Source organism: Podarcis gaigeae, assembly GCF_964106915.1.
Source record: "Podarcis gaigeae genome assembly, chromosome: 2".
NCBI lineage: Eukaryota > Metazoa > Chordata > Lepidosauria > Squamata > Lacertidae > Podarcis > Podarcis gaigeae.
Window position 1 is genome coordinate 35,841,575 of NC_139679.1, and position 13,230 is coordinate 35,854,804.

The following is a 13,230-nucleotide window of genomic DNA, read 5'->3' on the forward strand; positions in this document are numbered from 1 at the left end:
TGGGTGGGAAATACTGTGGCAGTAAATTTTCTTGGTAAATCTTCAATAAATTGTTTCCCAAAATTGAACCCATCTATAGCATTTAACTGATAATACTGATAATAAGAATACACTGTGTTGGCTGCCTATTAGCTAGTGAGCCAAATTCCAGGTTTTGTTACTAACATTTAAAACCCTAAGCAACTTGGGACCAGGATATCTGGCAGACACAGACCAGGCCAATCTTTAAGAACTTCTGAGGATACCCTGCTGGTCATTCCATGACCAGTGGATTGCCAAAAGTCAGTCAGTTCATTGTGTTTTAGCAGACAGCCAATATACACATGAAAATAATAAATGATGCAGTGGTTTGTTACCTTATGACAACATGGAAGTGGGCCTTCTTGGTGTTAGCACCTACTCTTTAGAATGCCCCCCCAGTAATTAATGTGACGAAGAGGATAATGACTTTTAAATGCCTCTTTAGAATTTGCATATTTACCCAGGTTTTTGTAGACTCTGCTTCCAATTTTTTGTGTGTACAGTGTGCTTGTGCTTTATTCACTTGTTTTTAAGATATTCTGTTGTTGTATTTTAATTGGGTTAAGTAGTATGAAATATTGGAAATAAATTATAGGCTGCTTTTCCACCAGTTTGCCTCCAATATTAGATTGTGTCTTTGCTCCTTAGCAGTGTTCTCTGAGCATCCCAGAATACGGGACTGAACAATAAAACCACAATGCGGCATGGAAATCCATTGAGTGAACCTTATAAATGAAATCCCATGCTACAAGCATTTTGTACAACCTGTGTATTGATCATCTCATCGAGTTTCTTCAAGCACTAGATCTCTTGTTTATGTACAGCAGGCTGTACCTTCCTTCCTTCAGAAATGTGAAGCAGCGCACTTTCCTGTAGTCCTGCCTTTTCTGGAAATGGATCTCATTTCACAATGAACTGAAATTCCTTGCCTCTTTTCCTTCACTTTGTGTATCCATTCATGTCCAATTCCCCCTCCCCTTTTTTGGCAGGAAATGATGCGGTGTATCTGGAGCCACTTCCTGCATGTTCTGAAGGGCAGGTCTCCAACCCTCACCTTCACCTCTAGTTTGCTTCACAGCTTGGGATCTGTCACAGTAAGTATGCTTGCAAGGAGCGATCTGACAGTGAGCATCCTAGTTGCAGGGTCTGCCTGCTGGGTCCTTGGGTTTCCTGTTTCTTTTACAGGGCAAGGGCTATAGCTCAGTGGTAGAGCATATGCTTTTCCAAGTCGGGCTGCAGATGTCCTCTTGTCTGACATCCTGGAGAACATCAAGCTAGATAGGCCAATTGCCTGACTCCATATCATGGCAGCTTCCAAAAGATTCTTCTAAATCCCATGAGGGCGTCTGTATTGTTAGCTGGATATTTCTGAGTTAGTGACTTAGATAACACATTCAGCTTGACCCTAGTGTCTGAAACACAGGAGGTCAGATTTCTGCAGTAACCATGGGCAAGCTCTTATGACCTGGATGGGCTAGCTAGCTGTTTCTTGCTTCAAGCAACTGACAGTAGTATCTGCTGGTCAGGGAAAAATGTGATAGACCCAAGCACTTTCTTTTTAGATTAATCACATATAAATCTGAACTTACTGTTTTGTGCATTGGAAGCATTTACACTCCAAGTACTCATTCTAGAGTTGTGCCTTCTGCCCTCTCTCTTTCTTTTTTTTGGTAGCATTCCTCATTCCTGCACATAGCATAGATAGTTTTCAGGAGATTGTCCTATGTGGAGCAGCCTGGGAAACCTGCGGTAGTGAGTCATAAAGGACACTGACAAAGGTCACATTTTGCTTTCTTCAGCTATAATGTTTCTTGGCCTTAGATGGCTTATCACTAAACTGGGGAGGCTGCTTGCCACTGAGCCACCCTATCTTTAAACTATCTTGTGGTAGCACCTGCCCATTAAACTGACAGAGACGCTGAGGAGGGCAGTGCTGTATTTGGTAGCATTAAGGGAAGTCTCCAGGGATGGGAGGCTACTCAGAAAGGGCCTTTCCTTCTGCTATCCATTGTGCTTGAAGGCTGAGGTGATACGGCTGATATTTATCTGCCTCAGTGATTCATGCACAGTCTTGCCAATAGTTTTTTGTGTGTCCCTGGGGTGTTGTGGGATGTCTTGGGCCTGTTTTTAGGTGCTTTGCTGTGTGGATAAGCAAGGAATTCTGTCCTGGCCTAATCCCAGTCCAGAGACGGTTTTGTTCTTCAGTGGTAAAGTGGAACCTCCTCATAGCAGCCATGAAGACCTGACAGATGAACTCTCCACACGCTCCTTCTGCCACCCAGAATTGGACGAAGAGGTGAGAGACAGCTTTTTGGACCACAGAGTCTGGTTGGTCAAGAAATTCTGCCTTCTTTTCTCCCCGGTTTCTATAAGACCCCTCAACCCTCTTGTGTCTTAACATCTGCCAGAGAGACCCCTTTCAGGCTGTCACCCTCTAGCAGTGCATTACCGCCATCTCCTCAGAGCAGGGCCCTTCTTCGCAGTTGCCCAACAATTTGGAATGAAGCTTGTTCCCCCAGGAGGGTGTACTCAGCCTCATTCTTAGCTGAGATTTTCAGTTAATAAAAAAAACCTGGTCTGCTTTGTCTATCCTTTGATAAACTGCTTCCGGTTTGCTTTCTAATTTTAGCTGACTTTCTATCGTTTTATGGGATGCTATTGGTTTTTATACTGTTACTGCAAAGCGCTTTGTAAATTTTAGTTTTGAAAAGCGGCATGTAAATAAATAAACAAATAAATTATTTGCCACCACTATTTATTTAGTTTGAAAATTTGGGACTTGCTTTATCTTACATAATCAACTCAGTAGTGGCTCCTGGGGGGGGGGGAGCAACAACAACAAAAAAAGACAAAATTGAACAGTAAAAAAGCAGCAATACTATGGTGAACCAACCAACGAAACAATAATAATAATAATAATAATAATAATAATAATAATAATAATAATAATAATAATAATAATAAAAAATACATAATTCACACATATACCCCCCTTCATTTCAGTCAGAATGATTAAAACAGTGAGCAACAAATGAATAAATTGGAATTAATATTGGGAATCTGGAGAATCAAAAAGTTCACTCGTCCCCCCATCATCTGCCACAAGTTGTCCACCTTAGTGACCAAGGCAGTTGCTGTCTTAAAACCGGGTCCAACTTCCCCCTTCACCTGGAAGGATAAACCAAGTCTTCTGGGGTCCTGAAGTCACTAAGTAATGCATTTTTCCTCTTCCTGTTCGACTCACAGGTGTTTCTCTGCTTAACTCTTCTTATGCTGTATTACAGCCCCACGAAAGGGACGCTCTGCTCTCGGGGCCTTTGTCAGACATCGTTCACATCACCAATGAGCAAGACAGAGCGGAGTGGTCTACCGGCAACACCCCAAAGTCTTCTGAGGCTCATACTCACAAGAAGCCAGCCGGCCGCAGCAAACACCCTTCGGGATCCAATGTGAGCTTCAGTAAGGACATTGAGGGCGGGGAGGAGGAGCCCATGCAGGTAAGGAATGCCAAAGGCTACAGAGGTCAGGAGGTTGTCTTGTCCAGTTAGGAAAAAGGTGGCGTCCTAGTCTGCTAAGGAGTCATCGGTAGATAAGGTGGGAGGGTAAGAGTTGTGAACATGAGAGAGGAAGAAAGAGCATTTGAAAACTCCTCTTCTTAGGGCAAAAGAAATAAGTGTGTCTTAGGGGAAACTATAAGTGCCTGCTGTCCCAAAGCACCACAGACTGATTTGCATGTGGCTACCTAGCTAGGTTTATGATTTAAGGCCTTGTGCCTATATTTCTGTCTGTAGAGAGACCGAAGGTTTTTCAGGATGCTAATTATTCTGCCAATTAAATTAAAGAGCTCTGAGGGCTGTTTGTAGTTCCTAGGTAGGAAACCAAAGCCCTGCAGATGTCAAGGATGATAGAAGTTGACATCTAGCAACATTTACAGGTCCACAAGTCCTCCACTCCTGCTTTAGGAGAATACACAACAGAGGATGGCAGAACCAATAGGTTAGAGAAGCAGGACTCATTTCATGTGCAAGTTTCTAGTTGAGTGGCTTTGCTGGTCATTGTTATGCAATGTTAGAGCAAGTTAAAAGTTTCTGGTGCCAATTCAGTAGTGCCTGAGTCACTCAAGCCTATTGATTTCAGTGGGTTTAGGCAACATCTGTGTTAAGTCATTGACTTCCCATCCACAAGCTCTAACCCAGTCTTTCTCAGCTTTGGGTCCCCCAAAGCATTCTTGAATCACAACTCCCATCATCCCTGACCTTTGACCTTGCTGGCTGGGTCCGATGGGTTTTATAGTCAAAGAGCATCTGCAGTGTCAAAGCTTCCCCACCACTGATGTAGCCTGCAAGTTGTGCACTAACCATTTCTGAATTTTTCTCCCCCTCTGAAAGGGGAACAAATGCTGGCACCTTAACTTTTGACTTTGCGTTTCTTGAATGTTGAGCCAGGTTGAGGCTGACAGCGAGGGCCTGGCATGCGAGGCGGAAGACTTTGTGTGCGATTACCACTTGGAGATGCTGAGCCTCTCCCAAGACCAGCAGAACCCCTCCTGCATCCAGTTTGACGACTCCAACTGGCAGATGCACTTGACCTCCCTGAAGCCCCTGGGCTTGAACGTGCTGCTTAACTTGTGCAACGCCAGCGTGACGGAGCGCCTGTGCCGATTCTCCGACCACCTCTGCAACATCGCCTTGCAGGAGACGCACAATGCCGTGTTGCCTGTCCATATTCCGTGGGGACTCTGTGAGCTGGCTAGGCTCATAGGTGAGGAGGGCAGAGGCAGAGAGGTCAGCTGGTGGGGGGTGCCACTGTAACTTTGCTGTGTGTTAGCACAGGGGACTCTCAACGTATGCGTGGGTTACGTTCTGGGCCCCTGCGCACACAAGTGAAATCATGTAAAATGGGAAGCACCCTCCAAAGACTCTTTAAATGCCCTCTTGGCATTTCTCTCTAACCCATGCCATAAATATGCATCCGAGGAGAAAAAGAAGAGGTAACTGATAATCTTGAATCAGTGCTTGAAGTTAGTCCCTGTTTAGGGAAGTTTTTAATATTTAATGCTGTATTGTTTTTAACACTCGATTGGAAGCCGCCCAGAGTGGCTGGGGAAACTCAGCCAGATGGGCGGGGTATAAATAATAAATTATCATTATCATTATCATTATCATTATCATTATCATTATCATTATTATTATTATTATTATTATTATTATAAATCCTCAGCTGGAATTGAAGCTCTGGGGCCGGCAGGAGGCTGGAAGTCATGCGGGAAAGCGGCTGTTGCGCTACCCCGCACATTCACCTGTTAGGCGGGGAGGAGCAGTAGCGTAAACAAAGCCCCTGACTCTTTGGGGTCTCATCTGCCCTCACTGACGTCCTCTTTGGGCTCTGGGGGAGGGTCTCCTTGTGAGCCACGAGGACTCTCCAGCTCTCTCCTGCTATTTCCGTGTTTGAATTGTTTTATTTATTTCCTGGCACTGCACGTATACGCATGAGTCAATTCTGCTAGGTGGTTATATGAGGCAAGGCAGTCCTTTAGGCAATGATCATAGGCAGAGGAGAATGGCAGATGAACTTGGAGAGCAGCGCCATATTCCTTGGGATTCCTGTTGTCCAAGAGTTCGCCTCCCATATTACCTTTTTCCCCCTCCCCCAGGCTTTACACCTGGTGCCAAAGAGCTTTTCAAGCAAGAGAACTACTTGGCCCTTTACCGGCTGCCATCAGATGAGATGGTGAAGGAGACGATGCTTGGGAAACTCTCCTTCATCACCAAAAGGAGACCACCTTTGAGCCACATGATCAGCCTTTTTGTCAAAGACACTACTACCAGTAAGGATACTAACTTGGCGGGATTTTGACTAACATGTGATCAGAAGGATGACCATTAACATACCACCTCTGGGACTGCAATTTGGCTGGCGGCCTAGCCAATCTATTCAGGGCCCTTTGTATGTATTCTTAAGGGAATAGCAAAGGACTTGGGAACGTGGTCCTAAAATATAAGCCAGAACAGGAGGAAAGGCCATTTCCATGCTTCTACAGGGAAGTTACCAATTCTCTCCAGTAAAGGCTCCTAGGAGAGGAGCTATTTCTCAGTGGCTGGCGGGTGTTAGTTTCAACCGAGGCCTTAAGTTGAAATTTGGGGAGTTGTTTTAGTTGCTGCCTAGAACCAGGATATTAAACTATATTGTCAGTCAGGTCACCATGGCTTGTTCCCTGTGTTCCTTCCTGTTTAGTTCAAAGGCTTATGTATGTTCCATACTTGTCTTGGAAGTTTCCAGACTCAGTGAAGAATGAAGAAGCTGAAATTTTATTACCATTTATTTTCAATATGCAAAGCCCTGGAAGACTTACAGTGAATAATAACAGACTTAAAAGCCAAGTTTGTTTAGGTCACACTCCAGCGTAACCAAGAGATGGTGCGTCTCCCTCAGGCAGGCAAACAGAGCAGGCCCTCCAGGACAACGGCTGAACACTAGGAAGCTACTGCTAGCCTTTTTCCTTCAGAGAGGCATAGGAATATATATTTAAAGGGAAGAGAGATTCGCTTGGGTCTTTCACCTAAAGAGCGCCTGAGAGTTGTCAGTGGGGCACAGTGTTGAGAAGAGGCAGCTCTGCTGGGAAAGAGGGGCAGGCAGCAAACTTCTCTCAGAGACACCGTCTGGGTTTTGTGTACCTGACGCTAAATGGGGGAGAAGTCTTCTTCTTGATCCAAAAGGTGCCCCAGATAACACAGAAGAATTGCACTTCCAGCAGTAGACTTGCAGCATCTTCCGTCTTTCCTCCCTCCCCATCCTGGCCACTTGTCACATTGATGGGCATGTTGCTAGTACTTGTATAACACTTAGCAAATGGTTTTCGCTCCTCTCCTGGCTCCTGGCAGTTGATCTTCTGCTTTAGCGGTAGATTTTATGATAGACAGAAAAGTTTCTTCTAGCGCCTACTTAAAATGTGTTTAATCACCATTTGTCACATTATCAAATGTACCCAGGGAGCCTGTGGGCGATGTAGAGTGTTAGAAATCTTCACAATAAACCAGCCTGTCAGCAAGCAATTTTTAGAGTTGAGACACAGGTCCACGTTTTTCTCTCTCAGGCACCGAGCAGATGCTTTCCCATGGGACTGCTGACGTCATCCTGGAGGCCTGCACAGACTTCTGGGACGGTTCAGATATTTATCCGCTGTCTGGCTCTGACAGGTAGGCAACCTTATCTGCACAAGTCACCAGCTTCAAAAAACAAACTGCTGGAGAGATTTATGTTTGGGTCGCCTGCAATGTTTGCTTTCTCCAAAGGTTGCTTATGGCTGTGGGCAAGTCATAGTTATGGGGCTCTGTATGCAGAGATCTTCCTGCAGATGAAGGTTTAGGCTGCCCACAGATGATGCCTTTTCAGAAATCACGGAGGCAGCATTGTAGAGCTGTCATTGGCCCTGATACGCACTTGCACTCTTGGTGCCTCTATCAGTTTGCGTCAAGTGGGTTTTTCAGATTTTTGTAATGCTTCATGCTCCCCCTTGTTAAGCCCAAAGAAGCCTGCAAGAGCATGACAAATGCTGCTGCAATACAGGTGTGCTTTGGGATGAGCTATGTAGTGGCCAGAGCAAGTAAACCAAGGTTCTTTCCCCACCAATTTCTGGAACAATTTAAAATGCTTTGTGATTATGTACACACACACACACACTTACATCACACATAGAACGCACATCAGTGCAGATTTTGTTTGTTTGTGTGTGTGTGTGCGCGCATGTACATCATTTTACAATTTATTTTAAACAAGGAAAGAGAGAGAAGTACAAACCATTCAGGTGTTGTAAAGAACTTACAAAGTTTAGCCAAAAGACTAAATGTAAGGTTACATAATCAGGCAGAGGAACAAATAAGTGTCTGTGTATATTTATATGTGTATAGATACACACATACATATATACATACATTTAGAATGTATATCTATGCAGGAGTGTGCATTGCGAGCGTACACACACAACTGTCACAGATGTGAATGAATTTTGAATATTGGCCGTGGGGAAACAAGTGCTGACCCATGAGAAATGTGGAAGGGGTTGATGCACAAGGGCTGTGAACCATTAGTATCAAAGGAAAGATGCTTCAAAATACTTGATAAGGAATGAACAGAAGCCGCTTCCTTGTCTCCTTCCAGCTCCAGTAGATTCTGCCCCTGAAAAGCATGAGTCTGGGCAGTAGTTTTACTAGCCAGGCATGTGTTGCGTGCAGACATTGAGACTATTTTGTGTGTAATGTATCTCTGGTGGCCTTTGTCATTCTTTCTCTCTCTCTCTCTCTCTCTCTCTCTCTCTCTCTCTCTCTCTCTCTCCTCTCAGGAAGAAAGTGTTAGATTTCTACCAGCGTGCCTGTCTTTCGGGCTATTGCTCCGCCTTCTCTTACAAGCCCATGCACTGCGCCTTGTCCTCCCAGCTCAATGGGAAGTGCATAGAGCTAGTGCAGGTCCCCGGGCAGAGTGCCATCTTCACGTCCTGTGACCTCCCTGGGACGACGCCCATCAAGCAGAACAGCCGGAGGAACAGCTGGAGCTCCGATGGTAGGTGCCTTGCCTCCGTTGCAGATCCTTCCATGCATGCATCTCAGGGCACTCTTCAAGTGACTCCGAGATGGACACCTGGGATACCACAAGGTTACAGAAAAATGACCTTAGGAGAGAAGTTTGAGGGCTGTATCCAACTTCATGTGAGATGAGTTCCACTCTTGCAGTGGGATTTCCCCCTTCCTCTCCACTCCCCTGATCTGCTCCTGAGTGTCCCCCAACCCTCTGGAGCACATTTGAGGATGCAACGGGGGCTGCAGGGGAAGGGGAAGTTCCATTGCCTAAGTAGACGTCTGCTGTGCATGTGGCACAGCAGCTCTGTACATAACCCATAGGGTTTAAAAACCCAGTTGTTGGGTGTAGATGCTTTGAATCAAACAATTCAAATGTGTTTTGCACAATGTTGTGACGTGGAAAGTAAATCTGGTGAGACCCTTGTTCCGTCACAGTGCCTTCCATGTGATGATCACCAAGAAAATGAAGAGAAAAATATCTTGTAAATGGAGAACCTCCGCTAAATAATTTACTTTTGAGCAAGCAAACGAAAAAGGGCGAATCTTAATAGTGTTGACTATTATTAATCCAGTCTTTTTGGAAATTTTCTTTTGGAGGTTAACTGTTTGAAAGATTACGTTTTCTATGTTTTAACGGTGATCCTAGTATGGAAAGCTCCACGACTACATAAAGACCTCATTGGCCTTGATCTCCACATCACATCGGGAATTCTCTCTTTCCTCATTCTTCAAGGTCTCAACCTTGTCCCCATCTGACCTGCCAATTGCGGAAGAATCCTGCTTGTCTAAATTTTGACACATTATATTCGGATAGGCTGCCTTGTCATCAGAAAAGAGGGCTCATTTGATCCAGCTTCTTCAGATCGCCTTCTTTTCTTGCTGCTTATTAGTTTCAGCCAGGCAAGCTCCTCTGAGTGTCCTTGAGCAGATCAGTACGGATGATTTCAGATGCCCCGCCTGTCCATGGACAAACCACGGGCCGAATCTTCCAGCCTTGACTTGCTTATTCTCACTTAATATTGGTGCTTGTTGAGAAGAGGTGATAGTTAGCATTCCTAATCCTACCTCTACCTTTCACCAAATGGCATAAAAATGGGAATTAAGAACATGGTGACATTCCTGTGTGCGTTCTGTTACTAGCTTTTAGTGCTGTGCTATAGGTAACAAACCTCCTCTGTTCCTCAACTTGCCTCTTGTTTCCCATCATTTATTGTCCTCTTGCATGGACAATAATTATTTGAGGGATGGGTGGGGTGGGGTACACTAACATACCTGATTTAGAAATAAATAAAAATGTTAGGCAACATGGGAATCTGTTCTTAGTCAACCCTACATTTGGAATGGAGGCTGACCTGCCCTGTTTCACAGGGAGCTGCATAGCTTTTAATAGATGGGAAGTATCAGCACAAAGACTAAAGGTTGACTCTGGGGAGAGAATCTTAAGTCTGACATAGGTAAAGATAAAGGGACCCCTGACCATTAGGTCCAGTCGCGGACGACTCTGGAGTTGCGGCGCTCATCTCGCTTTACTAGCTAACAGGACCAGTGGTCAGGGATGATGGGAATTGTAGTCCCAAACATCTGGAGGGCCAGAGTTTGCCTATGCCTGTTCTACAACATAACTATATTAAGTAGAACACACCCTTTGTATAGCTTTTACCGCTACTGCTTAGAAGTGATGGGCAACTTTTTGTTTTCTCTCCCCTGCGTTCTTGGTGTGTCTTTCTCTTTTATGGGTATGTCTCTGGTCTCCTGGGCCTACTCCTCCTCTGTGTCTCTATATATTTGGCATCTCGGCCTGCCTCCACACACTTGCCTTTTCTTCACATGCCCAAAGAAGGGATTGGGGAAGCGATGGAGAAGGAGGACTGCATCCAGGCTCTGAGTGGCCAGATCTTCATGGGAATGGTCTCGTCCCAGTATCAGGCCCGATCAGATGTCGTCCGCCTCATTGAGGGACTTGTCAATGCCTGCATTCGTTTTGTCTACTTCTCCCTGGAAGATGAGCTCAAGAGCAAGGTAGGCTTTCCCTTGGCTTACTCATATCTCAGTGTTCCTGCAGCAGCCATGTCAAAGGCACAGCCGCCCCACTCATCCTAGCGCTGGTTCAGATTGCAAGATTATTCCTGGGTTTTTATATATATCTATGTTTCTCCCACTTTGGCTATGCTGCAACCATAGTGCCTTTCCTCCACAGGTGTTTGCTGAGAAGATGGGCCTGGAGACCGGCTGGAATTGCCACATATCCCTGACACCCAATGGAGATGTGCCTGGTTCCGAAATCCCTCCTTCCAGCCCCAGCCATGCAGGCTCCTTGCGTGATGATCTACAGCAGGGTGAGCAAATAGCCCTAAGGGGAATGGTGGCTGCAGTGCAAGTGTCTGTTCAAAGCAAATCCATCTGACGATTGAACCCAACCCATGAGATTTACAGTCAGCAAGACAGGCACTATTACTAAAGCCAGGCCAAACTTTAGAATAGCTGTTCTATGGGACAGTCCCAGTTCTCAAAGCCTTAAAGCCAGGGGCACCAAGGTTTTACAAATAATGTTATATAGTATAGGCATTCAACTGGTGAAATTCTCCCCATCTGGGTGGGGAAAGCTTTGCCTGTTGAATTCCATGTTGTTCTCAAAGGCAGAGGTTCCCTTATTGGAAACATTAAGACAAGCCTAGTTATATGCAGAAGCTGTGCCCCTTCTGTCCAATTTGATACCTGAGGTTTTTGCTGCAGCCCATCACATCTGTTTAGTTTTTTGTCACCGCTGGGATATGGTTGTCCTGATTTTCAGCCTTTCCACGTAGTACATTCTTTTTGCGGTCTTTTCCGGCACAGGAGGAAGGAGGCAGGCGCTTTAAAACTCAGCAAAGTTCTGAACTGATACTGCCAGCTCTGGTTAGATGAGTCATTTTCAAAACACCTCTTATTTTAGGAGAACCCAGAAAATCCAAGCTTGCTTTTCCAGGCTGTCACAAAGCCACATGAGGGGCGGGGGTGTGCCTTGTGTCGGCGTTTTGGTGTGAGCCTTCCAAGCCGTAACACTGCTTTCTTTCTCTGTCCTTGCCAGTTTCCCGAGAAGATGCAGAGGGGCTTCTGCTGATGGAGGAGGAAGGACACTCCGACCTCATTAGCTTTCAGCCAACCGACAGTGACATCCCCAGCTTCCTGGAGGATTGCAATAGGGTGAGACTGACAGCAGGACACCTTACTTAGGAACCCAAAGCATTTGACTGTATCTCCCAGCAATGAACTTGATGGCCGTTGTTGCTTCTCTAAACCTCTTGAGAGGCCGTTTACAGCTTAATCATATCCATGTCTAGTCAGAGGTCTGTTCCATTTAGGTCACTTACTTTCAGATGAGTGTGTATAGGATTGCACCCTAACAGTCCGCTGCCTTAAATAATCCTTAATTGATTAAGCCTATATAACAGGAGGCAGCAGCTTTTTTTGTTTAAGGATGCAGAGGTAGCTGCTGTGGTGAGGGCATCCTTGCAGCTTACCTGGAGAGGGCTGGGGAGGAGGGCAAAGGTGAGGTTGGAGTTAGGGTGGATGCATTAGTGGGAGCACTGCCAGTGCCTCCACACAATCTCACCTTTCCTGCTGCCCTAGCCCTGTCTCAGGTAAGCTGAGGTGCTGCTGGTGTTGAGAGGGTGGCTCTGTGGCTCTGCCGCTCTGCCCTGCAGCACTGCCCACTCCTGAAAGAATGCAAGCAGGACGAGTTAAGCTGGTGAATTTATAGGGGTACACTAAACTTGAGCAAGCAAGCTGGGGTCACACACTGTGGGGAGTGTTTCAAAATTGACATGGTCTGTGATGTACTCGCACATGTTATTCTTTAGCAGATCACAAAACAATGGGGGGGATACAACACTGGGGGAAATACCGCAACATTGAAAACAATGCTTGCTTTCAAAGTATTCCCCCCCCCCCCCTAAATTGCTGCCATCTTCCTTAAAGCGAAATGAAAGATAATGCAACTTAAACTTTGTAGGAGAAAAGTTATTGATTAGGAGATAAAATGGGCTTTTGGATCCATTGCTGATGCTTCAGAAGAAGGGAAAATGATAGTTTAAGTACCATGAACTGACATGCCAGAAGAATAGAGGTGGGGTGGATTATTGGAGAGAGAAGTAATACTATCATCTGTGAAGGCCAGGATGCTACTTTGAAGTGTCTAGTTTCTTTACTTCAAACTGATCTCTTTCATTCATCTTAGGAATGCTCATGGAAAGGGTTACATTTAATATGCTTCAATTCTCAGTGGGATTTGAACCTCTCATCCACCTAGTTTGCAAATCTCTCTTTCTCTCTTACTGGTGGTGTGTCATCCTAAACTAGAGGCCTTCAATAAGTATTTAGTGTTGAGTGACCCACAGTAACTTTTTTCTGCCCAATCATTTATACATTTAACCAAAAATTATTGGCTGCCTTCATTTCCCCTCATAAATCATGTTTAGGGCTGCAGACTTTGCACTCTGAAGATTACTTTCTATAAGGGATGGTTAGTCTATGAAATTTACACAAGGAAAAACCTTTCTCTTTCTGATCTGTGTGAGCAGAGAAGTTCTTAATCTGTTGTAATTTGTATTATACACTGTAATATTTGGTGGTAACTAACAGATTTTTAAAAGAATAA

At 45.1% G+C, this 13,230-nt stretch overlaps 1 protein-coding gene across 13 annotated transcripts in view; it reads left to right on the top strand.

Annotated features, from left to right (window-relative positions):
• Positions 1–13,230, top strand: part of TMEM94 (transmembrane protein 94) — a 68,264-nt gene that overhangs the window by 39,961 nt on the left and 15,073 nt on the right. For 8 of the 13 annotated variants that reach the window (XM_083725618.1, XM_083725619.1, XM_083725612.1 and 5 more), the window contains 10 exons: positions 1,011–1,115; positions 2,153–2,317; positions 3,306–3,518; positions 4,467–4,782; positions 5,675–5,848; positions 7,115–7,217; positions 8,360–8,577; positions 10,432–10,613; positions 10,792–10,930; positions 11,662–11,777. In XM_083725618.1, coding sequence (XP_083581744.1) covers positions 1,011–1,115; positions 2,153–2,317; positions 3,306–3,518; positions 4,467–4,782; positions 5,675–5,848; positions 7,115–7,217; positions 8,360–8,577; positions 10,432–10,613; positions 10,792–10,930; positions 11,662–11,777 — 1,731 coding nt within the window. The remainder of the gene's footprint in view (positions 1–1,010; positions 1,116–2,152; positions 2,318–3,305; positions 3,519–4,466; positions 4,783–5,674; positions 5,849–7,114; positions 7,218–8,359; positions 8,578–10,431; positions 10,614–10,791; positions 10,931–11,661; positions 11,778–13,230) is intronic. The other 5 variants (XM_083725620.1, XM_083725615.1, XM_083725613.1 and 2 more) reach the window with 1 other exon arrangement.